Source organism: Branchiostoma belcheri, unplaced genomic scaffold (assembly GCF_001625305.1).
Source record: "Branchiostoma belcheri isolate BF01 breed outbred unplaced genomic scaffold, Haploidv18h27 scaffold51, whole genome shotgun sequence".
Taxonomy (NCBI): domain Eukaryota; kingdom Metazoa; phylum Chordata; class Leptocardii; order Amphioxiformes; family Branchiostomatidae; genus Branchiostoma; species Branchiostoma belcheri.
The window spans coordinates 457,296-470,212 of NW_017804143.1; the positions used below are offsets into that span (position 1 = coordinate 457,296).

The 12,917-nt window shown below is 42.4% G+C and overlaps 1 protein-coding gene across 1 annotated transcript; it reads left to right on the forward strand.

Annotated features, from left to right (window-relative positions):
- The first annotated feature begins 10,552 nt into the window (after positions 1-10,552).
- Positions 10,553-11,434, forward strand: LOC109480512 (delta-type opioid receptor-like). Its single transcript, XM_019782717.1, has one exon. It carries the CDS (start codon positions 10,565-10,567, stop codon positions 11,432-11,434), a length of 870 nt encoding a protein of 289 aa, XP_019638276.1. The 5' UTR covers positions 10,553-10,564.
- Positions 11,435-12,917: the final 1,483 nt, after the last annotated feature.

The following is a 12,917-nucleotide window of genomic DNA, read 5'->3' on the forward strand; positions in this document are numbered from 1 at the left end:
GTTTTATTCAATGGAGGGGGGACTCAACTAACCCAGATGCAGTAAACTTTTGACGCTTTTTAAAGATCAGTTGGCAAACATAAATGTGGCGGATGTGTCAATCCAATAGACGGGTACACCAAAACAATGTGAAAGGCCACGTCAAAAGTACTTCATTCAGCAATAGTCCGTTCCCGATGCCACGCGACGGAATCCTAATATCTTATTGGCCCAATTGTATGCTGATTTTGATTGACAGCCAGAAATGGTCTATTCCTGAAGAATCCGCGTCATTGGTCGCCCTCTGATGACATTGAGACAGCAGACTGGAAACAAACAGCGTGAAGTGTCAGTAAAGGGCACGTGGACTGCAAAATGTCTTCTCTGTCTCTAACATTCAGTTGGCGTAAAATTTAAGAGGCAACAAGATAGCCCAAAACAGATAACAGACACGGAATCAAGTTAGTAATGCCTTCCTGCAAGGTTGTCTGAAGGGCGGCCATTGGCTAAATGGCATGTACTACAATTGCCGTAATTATTGATACATTTCTTTTATTTACACCAGGGAGACCAAACAACATTATTTCAAGATGTTCCAAGACACTCCACTGCTCCAAGACGAGACTTGATTCTTTTTTTAAGTGTGTGAAACAGCTCAAAGACGATAACCTATTATCCTAGTATAATAGAACAACAGTTTCGTAGAATACACTAGTATTATTATATCGATGGCATTGCTGGCACACATTGTACCATGCACAACTGTAGAGCAATGAAGTTCAAGTTCAAGTTTGTATTATATATCGTGTACCTTTGTCTTTGATTTATTAGACCTTACAGAGTGTTGTACAGCCAGGACTGTGGGAGGCTATTATAAAGGACTAGCCCTGGTGATGAACAATTAACCTCGTGTCTTTCTTGTCAGCCTCGGTTTTGCCATGCTCTCTTACTAAGCAGCAGCTCTCCCGGTACTCACATCTTCGCCCACACTCAATGAATCAGACCTGGCAAAATTCCACTTCGAGTTGAAAAGGATCCCACAAATGCCAACCCGTTAACAAATGGTCATCCTTTCCCATAAATCTCTTCAAGTTATCGCCACTCATGCTCGGGTATCTTGTTTGATGTATGAGCGTATGCTCATCCCTGACCACAGACTACATGATTTGGTACCAGGAGGCAGGTCGGACAGCACAGGGAGGTGTTTGAGGAACTCTGGGGGAATCACGGTGCCGAAGGCACGGACAAACAGACTGTATAACTCATTCCTCCACTGCACAATCAGACTGTACAATAGCCAAATGCAGACCTACGTAGTGTTCTTTTGTTTCATGTCCCACTTTTGTATGTAATTGTCTTGTGCGTTTCTTATTCTTAATAATATGTAAAGTCCACACAATTCAGGAGTGCTATGTACCCCTGCTATGTTGACTATTCTTAATAAAATTGAAATTGAAATGGTCAGGTTGGTTATCCATTCCGTAAGTACTAATGCTGATTCAAATTCAGAGAGCATAGAGCCGCAGACAGAGAAAACGTGAGGATCATGCATACTTTCAGCGAGCTAAAAGGAAATAGAGCCATCACATTGGTACTATATCTACACAAGGCGTCTTTTAGCATAATCCGTACAGACATGTTTCACTGGAAGTAATGTACTAGTACTGGTCTCATTGTAAGTTTTTAACATTTTAAAGTAAAACTGAGACACCGTGGCGACCGTTAGATTACTTGGAGATTGTCGGACAACCCGAATGTAATTGGAACATCTATATATCCTGGGCTTCGGAAATATAGCTCATCAATAAAATAGGAATTCGGAGATCTCAGACCTCCACAAAACCATGATACTTACAAGTAAAGACTTTAAGGAGCGTATGAAAATATCTACATTTACCTAGACAACCACTGTTGCAACGTATTCCATTTGCATTCTCATTTTGAAATCCATGTCTTTATCGCCCAATGGAAAAAAACACCAGCTGTCAACGAGGTCATGTAATGAAAAACACACTTTGTAAACCAGCAAACGCCACCAGATGTACAAGTGATGACTTTCTCTGAATGTAACTAGATAACTAGATTTCCTGACACAGACACACAGACAGTATGTGGACGTACGCAATACACTGGGGATATTAACGCTCTTACCCTTCCCAATACACGATGACCTGAGGGTGCAATATCAGTAACTCTATTAACAGTAGTTCTCAGAACTCCTGACGTGCCAGACTTTCGCGACAAATCCGTTCGTCTGGGACTTAAATGGATCAAGGCTTTGCCTTAGTTTTGTCAGCTGTGTAATGGAAACAGTTTATCTTTAAAGTTCGTTTCTTGCAGACTGTGGCAATCTGACAGGGTTTTTTTGCACGGTAAATGTGCTACATAGCAAAAGTGATGCTGTGTCTAGTAACACGTTCTCTGGTCAGTTTGCAAATCCACTATTAGGACAACCAGACAGAGGGACAGCATCCTGGGCACATTGCCGCCGCGTTCAAGATCGAATCAAGAAGCTCTTAGTGGCGTAGGTGTAGATTACAGTCATTACTGGGTGAAAATTTGATTTGTAAGGTATTGATGAATTTCTGTCGGTACATTTCCGGAAGGCTAACTTCATGGTACCGTAATTGAAGCTTGGGACTGTTTCCTGAGACTTGAATACCAAAAAAACTCTATTTCTTCTAGTTGGTCTAGCGTATGAGCAATGGACGTGTACATAATGTAAATGAAATCTGAAACTATGAAATAAGGACTAAGCTTTAACTTCCAACAGTTAGATTACAGAATATTTGGGACTTACCCAAATTTTCGGTTGACTCCATCTGAAACTATTTGTGATTTGGTATAAAGTATCAAAATTTACGAAGAGCCTTTTTCTCAGTAGTCGGTCAAGTCTTACTAATGCTAAGGTCACATTTCCAAACCGGGGCCCGGCCGGGCATTCTTATGGAACGAAAAATATGGTATAAAAGACAACAAAGCACAAAAAGGGTTTTAAAGATTAATAATAAAATTATTTGCATATATTATTGATAAAATTTGTTTATCATTCGTTAATGTAAACAGCCCGGCCGGGCCCCGGTTAGGAAATGTGACCTGAGTATTAATACTGTTTTGTTCACTTCACTTATCTTAAACCTGTCTAAAAGTTGAAGCAGACCACGAAGCAAAGATCCTTTACGTGAGTGACATGTATAACGAAGTGTTAGACGTAATCAGTCCTTCGACCGTTAGCAGATTTAACATTCACCGGGAAAATCTCATAGGGGGAAGTCCGGAAGCAATCCTTACGGCAATTTGCCGTTTCGATGTTTCCAGATGCGCACGGGTACATCCGGGAATATCGTTCATCAACCCTGTAATGAAAGTTAACGCGGAGCAAATTTGACAGCAAGGAAAGTTTGTCTTCATGTCCGAACTGGGCACGTAGCCTGGCGGTGACTCGGTGCTGGGCGTCTCCTTTCCTCTCTGTCTCTCTCTCTGTCTGTCTCTCTCTCTGTCTCTCTGTCTCCCTGTCTCTTTGTCTATCTCTCTATCTCTCTTTCTCTGTCTGTCTGTCTCTCTCTCTCTCTCACTCTCTGTCTGTCTGTCTCTCTGTCTGTCTGTCTGTCTCTCTATATATATATACCTATATATACCTATACCTATAATGTATTATACCATGTAATTCTAACAGGAGCCCTTTGAACCCCTTAAAATGCATTATAACTATACAACTGCATGATGAAACTCACTCTGCTATTACAATATGGTTAATGTTTGTAAATATATATGCGAGGGCAAATCCGCACATTCCCTACCCCATTTTTGGCCGGAATGGTTTCAACCACTCACACTGGGAAGAACGATTCTTTCTTTTGCTGCACCTCCCTCGTGATTCAAACTTGACAGTTAAACACGTAAAAACAATTTCTAGGAGGGGATTACAGGAGTGCAGAGTAATTATTCCGGCTTTAGCGGGTTAACTCTTAAAGAACACTAAACAGGATACGCCGGATATGCGGCTCCTTTTAATCCTCAGACGTCACCTTGAAATAAAAGCAAGTCTTTTCCCAGAGGACTCGCCTGTTACCATGTACGTTATGCTTAGAAAGTTACAATTTTTTGCAAACAAGTCCCAATGAGTTTTTTTTAATTTCTTTTATGGAAAATTGACTTCATTGTACACAATTTTAATTTTGGCTGACAAAAGCGTGTGCTTAGAATTGGTACCAGGTCATAAAAAACTTTCATAACATACAAAAATTTAGTCAGTGCAATTGTATCGTAAGGAAACGCGGGTAGAGAAAGCGAAATATTGCTTTATTCATGTTTCACAGTTCTAGAAATTTACTACTGATCTGCATAGCTTTTTGCCAGACACACTGTTGAAAAAAAAGGCTTCCAGTAGAATTGTGTCTTGGTAGAGGAGCTTGAGATGCTTTTAACGGATATATAGTGCCGAACATCCCTTCTTTTTACGACGTATTACAGTCTTGGAGACGTCATGTCTAATATCTTAAAACGCCAGTCTGCTGACTGGAACTAAATGAAAAGAGCAAGGCGTCAGTGTACGACAGTCACCTCTGGCTTTGTCTGTGTCTGTGTCTTTCGTCTCCTCACTTTTATGGGAGAGACCGATCCTGGTATTGTAGTCACGAATGTTTCTTCGAACTATCGTAACTTATATAGCTGCTACATTAACTATAACAAGCGCCTGTTCTTAGTGGCGTGCTAGGATAGACTATAATAAGAAAAAAGGGTTCATGACTTTGTACTTAGAGGACCGTACAAAAGTTACATTTTTTCAGTATGTTCACCTTAATACATAATATGCATACAGAATGCATGGTAGTCTCCGGTTCCAACGATTTACTTCGCCGCTTGTAATGTATATTGGCATTATTCGACATGGCAAGTTTTCACTGGAATAATGTGACATTTTCAATTTGGACATAGCCCCAGTGTTAATAAGGATATCAATCAGAATACGCCCTGTGGAATATGTATGATTACACGCCAGAATAGGCATATAATGCAGTGCCGCCTAAAATCCTGCCACTACAGATGAGACTTTGCAAATCGCATACTCCTGCCAGTTAGAATTAGTCCAATCTAGGGTTTGCTTCCTTTTTCAAATTCCCCACAGTACAAATGCGTTTCAAAATGTCTGCTCTATTGGCTAATAGGCAAATGACATATATTTTCAAAACGTTTCATAAAGAAATACCTATTATAAATGGCAACAAAGGTCGGTCTGCAAAAAAAAGTGAAGATTATACAGATAGAAGAAATGAAGACAAATGTCTAAGTAGGTAAAATATGAGGAACTACGTTTTCTTCTGACCTGTACTTAGCCTGTACACACTGTACAAATGTGCAATAAAGGTCGTCATCCATTCATTAAATGTACTCGCCTGCATACGTACCTATTAACTACGATGAATCTAGTCGGGACATTCGCAGTTCTTACAATGCAGCAAGCTGCTAAGTTTGACCTTCGATGCCTTTCCAAACTTTTCCGAGATTCTAGAAAGAAAATGGACTGATAAGAAAGTCAATTTTCTTCTTCACAGCTTCCTTCGGTATCTAACAAGGCGAAGTAGAAAGCATCCGGTATTGTAATTCTCGAATATACAGCGACAACCGTGTCAATGCACAGCAAATAGGAATTCATACATTTTAAGGGATTTGTTCATTTATTCCTTTCTTAATCTAAGCTACGCAATGGTTTATAAATAGACAGAATTGAACTGGAAGGCGTCCGTGGATATCTGTGATTAGACGTCGGAAAGGCTGGACTTTTGTGGACACCTTTGAACATTGGTGTTCTCCTCAGATTCTTAGAGGGAGTAGTTTGCAGTTTTGTCCGAGAGTTTTGATTTTCATAAAATTTTACGACACATTTTTGACCCGAACAGGAAAGATTCTCTACTTCGGGACCCTAGATTTACCTTCCCGTTCAAGATATTTTTAGTTTGTAATGTCCGATGTTGTCTTGAGCATATCATCCGGCCGCAGCGTCAATTGACAGAACGAGCATCTTTCTAAAGCATCTTTACACCTCGACGGACAAGTTTTCATCCTTCTCTCTTCTAATCTCTATCGATATCTGGATACAACAGATAATACCATCTACTGCTTTTTCTTCCGTCTAAGCCCGCATTCTTGTAGACGAATAGTCTGGCTAAGAGCTGTTTTGCCATGCATACTCAGCGGGGGATGGAGTGGTCAATGAAATCATTGCCGCTCAAATGACCATTGGCGGATTCTGAGGAACACGCGTGACCAGAAAATGGGGAAGCAACTATTACACGGTACTGAGCAAATCCGCGGAGTCACTGTCATTGATATCGAGACTATTTGTCATGATAAACGTGCATCATTGATTCAAATGAATCGATTGCCAGATTACGTACATCGCCCTTCTACACAGTCAATATCAGGATTCCTGAGCTGAGCAATCGACCGGGATTTTCTTGGAAAGAAAGCGGGCTGCAAACCATGTTACTTCGTATGCGCTTGTCCACTCTCTCCACGTCGAAACTAGATACTGTCACCAATTGAAGAAATTTTGTCTCCAAGTGATGCATGTGGTAACAAATTCTGGTGGGAACACAAAGCGCGTGTGTGGGTGTGGGTGGAAGGTTATCTATTCACACTTTGAATATAGAGGAGATCATAGACTAGACTTTCAGTGTTGAGATTGGCAGGAGAAGAGTAAGCCGAGACGCCTGGGAACAAAGCCAACTCATACATACATAAGCTGGCGGGGCTGATACAGATTTATCTACGTCTCCGTGAATCTGTGAGAGCTTCACTTAAAGATCCTCCGCTAGAGTTCAGACCCACTTAAGGATTAGTTGTAAGACTCCTTGCCATATCTAGATGGATATCTTTGACATTTGCCGCTGTTATTTTTCCTTTGCGGTGCTAGCGTGCCTGCTGGATACTGATTTAAATCTAGATGAAATGTATATGTTAGAAACAAAGAAGGGCAAAAGATAAAAAGACATTATCAAAGCACCCGAGTGTGTTGGTCCCCACTTAAGGCTTAGTTGTAAGGCTCCTTGCCGTATCTAGATTGATATCTTTGACATTTGCCGTTGTTATTTTTCCTTTAAAGTGCTGGCGTGCCTGCTGGATACCTATTTTCAAATTTAAATGAAAATGTAGATGTTAGAAATAAAGAAGGGTGAAAAGATAAAAAAGACATTATCAAAACACCCGAGTGTGTTGGTCCCCACTTAAGGCTTAGTTGTAATGCACCTTGCCGTATCTAGATTGATATCTTTGACATTTGTCGTTGTTACTTTTCCTTTGTGTTGCTGGCATGTCTGCTGGGTACTGATTTTTAAATTCAAAAATCTAGATGAAAATTTAGATGTTAGAAACAACGAAGGGCGAAAGATGAAAAGAAATCATCAAAGACATCCGTGTGTGTTGGCAAATGTCAGGCAAATATATATATTATATTAGGCAATGCTAACCCTATGTAGAATTTATAGCAAACTTGCTTACCAAGCATCATAGACACACATGTATGATTACATCTCGTCCAAACACTGAATCTATACAACTCCGAAAAGCCGAAATTTGAAAAACAAAGGAAAACATTCAAGATCGATGTTAAGTACAAAAGGTCTATAATTCTGTTTTATTTATCCAGGGTGGTCGATTCCAGTGGTATGTCAATGCTTTACAATCGGAACCTGGAACCTTCGCGTGCAAATCGAAGTAGGACGGTTGATTTATAGGTTAATAAACCCCCCCAAATCCGCACTCACGTCCTATAAGTGTCCATGGAAACCTGCATTAGGGTAAGTCTCATTTTTCTTTATTCTCCAGACAGTATAATGTAGGACTGGGCTTCCAGCTTGGGGATTTACCAATCCATGGTTATTATGAACACAAAAGTAGGGCTAATATTTCAAAAATCCACTCATTTATTTATTTATTTGAATTAAATAAAACCATCAATAAACTTCTCTGTACTTTTAGCACAAGTAAAACCCTATACACACAGTCCGCAGACCCGGCAAACAAATTAGCAAACCCTTCTGGGATTGGTGCGTACGTCAGCGGTTACCATAGTAACGAAGATGAGCCATGATTGGTTAACATGACATTCTGCCCGTACAGAGAACTTCCCCCACATGTCAAGTCAAACTATTTCCTCCTTAGCTAACGCATCTTACACGGGCTTTGTAAACCCCGTCTCGTGCACAGAGATATAGCCGGCACTTGGTTGAGAAGGGTCACCCTGAAGCTAAGTCCTTTATTATCTTTCCTTTCTGTGAGATTGGCCAGTCAAAGCATTCAGCTTTGCGGGGTGAGTACGAGTGTGGCCCCGAACCGTGAGATTGTCACGGTGCGGTCGAAGTCAAAAGTCGTCGACCGATTTCGATACCGTGGCACTTTCAGGCAGACTGTGCTGTGACAGAGCCAACCGCCGACCAAGATACAAAACAGCCTTAACAAGACTGCTGAGTTTTGCATGGCACTTTCTCGAGAATATGCTCTGCCTGCGTTCTTGAAACAGTAATCGTACGGAGGATCCCTAGGTAGTCGACAGGCAGTCGACTGCACATCTGGCCCCAGCTGTAGACCAGCCGCCGTGACTTGGCAGCGGTTTATCGGTGAGTACTTTTCTTGCAAGCTATGAAATTTGTCTCTAATAGCTTCTACTGATAGGGTTTGATATTGGTCAAATATGTTGAATAGTCTACCGGCTAAATTAACCAGCCATAGGACAGCGTTAAAAGGTGGCAAAGCGTTTTTATGTTCATATACTAGTATATATTAAGGGCACGGTAAGGTATTTAGCTGGTGTGTTACGCCGAAAGGCTATACAGATACAGATACAGATATTTGCCCTCTTAGCTTGCTAGTTCATTTACTTAGCACTCCCTTTTGATACAATATTTCAAGAACTGTCCATGGAAATGAAATACGGGTTCTATTTCGACATAAATTTCGCTTCGACCACAAATACTGCATGCATATATATACAGCAATATACCAGACAAGATCTAGTGTGCGCGTGTTGTACCCAGCACAGATAGTCCCCGTGTATCCAGAACTGCGCCTAGGGCACATCTTCACTCTTGCCTGGGCCACAGACACACGTGCCAGGGACACAGACGCACAATCCTAGTTGACATTGGAGACCAAACAAAGTTTGTAGCGGTATTTGGCAACGAGTATAACCGCCCTTTGGTCTAACACATCAGGTTATGAGACAGACAACGTAAATTTGTTCTGTTGCATAGAAAATCACAGAAAATCTGCCTGCTTCGAGATCACGTTCACTTGCCTCCACGTACTTTCACTGATTGGAACGAAAGGACAACTCCAAATAACATTATATCTACAGACGCCAACTGCTCCTAGGGGGTATCATTTATTGGACTATTTCCTTTCTAATGACTTCCTTTCTAGTGCTTCCCTTTCAGAAATTACATTTGTAACAATATGATCCTGTTAAATGAATTAGGCATATATTGTTGGGATTGACTCCCTTTCAAAATATTAAGTTAGTAACAAGATTATCATGTTAATTGGATTAGACTTACATTGTTGGGACTTTCCTCGGATGAGTTACACTTTGCTGTAGTTGCAGATACATTTGTAGTACGTGTCTTCGTGAATTGCTCTTGTCAAACCATTCATAGTCACATCTGTAACTTATCTAAATAAACCATATTAGAACAAAATCTTCGGGGATAAAGGCATGTAATTACCTCCGGGGGAGGAGACATCCTTCCGCGGAAGGGTTTTGTGAGAGATTTAGATTTTCATGTTCGCGGCTGTTTCTCGCGTTTGAGTGGACGGATTCTTTTGAGATTCGGTATATGTTTTGCTATTGGGCTGCAGATGATGCACGTTTTTTTGTTTTTATTGTATATGTGTTTTCGGGCGTGAAAATGGTGCCTTTTGGTGGCCCACAAACACCCCTTTGAGCGTGAAAGTGGTTGCGACCGTTGACCTTTGGCGTGTTTAAGCTATTCTCGGTCCGGTCCACGTATATGACCCCTCACACAGAGGGGTGTCCGGTCTCGAGAAATTCTTTGTTTAAAACTCTATATAAAAATATACAATAAAAAGCCCGGAGGTATAAAATCTCAGATTTTACTTGTTTGGTGATGTACCTCGAGGTCTTCTTTAATATTTGCAAGATTTTTGTCGACAACTCCTTTTTTAATACAGTTTTCCTTTGTTTTTACTTTTTCAATGATGTTGCTTCAGACACGACAGACGTTTTTGTTGTTGTTGTTTCAGGTCTAACTTCAGAAGACCATAATAAAGTCAGTTGGCAGGATCAGCAGCACCGCCTATCATTATACGACAACATTACAAGTGCTGAGGAACAAAAGAAATTGTGAGCAACGACATAAAGCCATACTACGCTCTCAGTTGCTTCTCGATAAATATCACGGCAAAAAAGAGTATAGAAATACAATAGAAATATAGTCGAACGATGGGCGACATCAACAATACGGAAAATGGCAACGGAACGGATGATATTATTGATTCCTTCTTCGGAAACTCATCAAACAATCCGACAAACAGTACAAACTGTACAATGATCGTCCTGCAAGACTTGATGCCGTATAACGTTATCTTCAGCCTGTTGTCTTTGGCGGGAGTCGTCGGAAACGCGCTGATCATCGCCGTTCTTCGGGAACACGAAAAGGCCCGAACGACGGCCGAGATCTACGTGATGAACATGGCGACGACTGACCTGCTGATGTTGACCATGGTGCCGGTACTGGTCACCCGAAACGTCATGGACTACAGGTGGGTCTTCGGCGACTTCCTGTGCCGTCTGTACTATCTTATAGCCGGTCTGAACATGTTTAACACCGTCTTCATCCTCACGGCTATGAGCGTGGACAGATATTTCTGTGTCTCGCGCCCTTTGCGTTCGCTCGATTGGAAAACCACCAGAACGGCAAAAATCGTCTGCGCGTTGCTGTGGGTGGTTGCCACGGTGATAGACCTCCCCTGGGTGATCTGGGCCGAGATCGGGACCCCCCGGGACTACTGTGGGACTCCCATGTGCATTTACGATTTCCCGGCACACAACGGGGACGAAGGGTTCTGGGAGCGTCTGTCGGAGATAGGAGTACTTTTCCTGTCGTTTGTGATTCCGATCGTCCTGATCACCGGGACCCATGTCGGCATCCTGTGGCACGTGCGCAACCCGGCCGCCGGGCTGGACCGCACGCAGCGGTCCCAGGAGAAAGTCACGAGGATGGTGTTCGCCATCGTCGTCGTCTTCGTCATCTGTTGGCTGCCCAAGAACCTGGTGTACCTCGCCGAGCGATTTGATTGGTTCAAAGCACCGTCCAAATTGAACATCGGGTTAGAAATGCTGATGATCACCAACAGCGCCATTAACCCGTACCTCTACACCATATTTGGGCAACACTTCCAGCGAAGGCTCATGGGAATATTCTTCCCGGCAAAGTAAGTAAGGATTTTGTACACCAAAAGAAAAAGTGTGTGTGTGTGTGTGTGTGTGTGTGTGTGTGTGTGTGAGTGTGTGAGTGTGTGAGTGTGTGTGTGTGTGTGTGAGAGAGAGAGTGTGTGTGTGCGCGCGCGTGCGTGTGTGTGTGTGCGTGCGTGCGTGCGTGTGTGTGTGTGTGTGTGTGCGTGCTTGCGCGTGTGTGTGTGTGTGTGTGTGTGTACTAGTAATATAATGACATGTAATGACAACTATAAAATGCGCCGACAAATGGGCCATACAAATATGCGGAATCCACTGTATATGTAAATTCAGATATAACTGCAGTACCGTATATTTTCAACAAATAATTGTGCCAAGCAAACTATTGTTTACTCATCCTGTTTCAGACATCGGCAAAGCTTGAGAACTCGTAATGCTAACACGATCGTCATGAGAAGCAGGGTTAATACGCCCACTGGCGACCGACGTCGGCATGACAGCGCCCCAAATCACCGTCCGGACGAAGTTGAGGCCCGCGTGGGGGATAACGAAGACCGAAGCGTCTCGTCGTGGGAGAAAGAGGCGGACATGTGCAGACATGTCCACGTGGAGGACACTCCGGTCTGACTGTAGCGTTAATCACGGCCCGCCAAACCTTTTCCGTAAACCCCCTCGTCGCGGTTGGAATCATGCTTCGGAGGGGTTGGAATTGGAAGGGTGTGGAACGGTTGGAATCCTCCCTTTTGGCTTCAACCCTTCCACATCCATTAACAGTTTAACACTCATTTGCAACCTTTCCACATTCATTTCCGACCGTTTCACATTTCCAACCGTTCTAAACCCATTTCCAAGCGCCCCATTTCCAACAATATGTCGAAAGGTTGGAAATGGTCTGATGAAGATTTGTCGCATTGACAATTTCAAGTACGTACGCCAGAGTGGCTCAAAGGCCCGCCACGTGTACATAGTAGCTATAGCTAACATGTCACTGTACTGAAACCATCGACAGGGGCAGTTATCATGACTATTTTGACTGCTGATGCAGTGGAAAGCAACATGTCACTACAACTGACGTTTCAGCACTTCGGACAGTGACGCATGCACGGTGTTTAGTTGAACGGTAGAATTGGATTCCGATCGGAGTTTCTGTTAAAAGGGACTCCAATTGTGATCGCCGATTCTACCAGATCGGAGTTCCTACTCTGCCATATGTATATACATGTACATTGTAAGCGCAGAGGCCTAGGCCCTCTCACAACAGAAATTAAAAGAAAATCAAGGAGCTAAGAGAGCTCGCGAGACAGAGGGCACAGTGGAAAGAGATGAAGAAAGACTGACTGCAGATGCAGGATACAGTGGATGATGTATATATTAACGTTATATGACATGATGTGTACGTATGTGTGAGCGTTTGTCTGTCTACTTGTTTGTTTGTTTGTTTGTTTGTGTCCGCGAGTAGTGGATATTGATTGTGAATATCAAATACATGTATTTAAATGTCGACTCC

What these genes read in the sequence shown, in the direction of transcription:
- LOC109480512 (XM_019782717.1), top strand. Translation starts at nt 10,565, where the DNA reads ATGCCGTATAACGTTATCTTCAGCCTGTTGTCTTTGGCGGGAGTCGTC.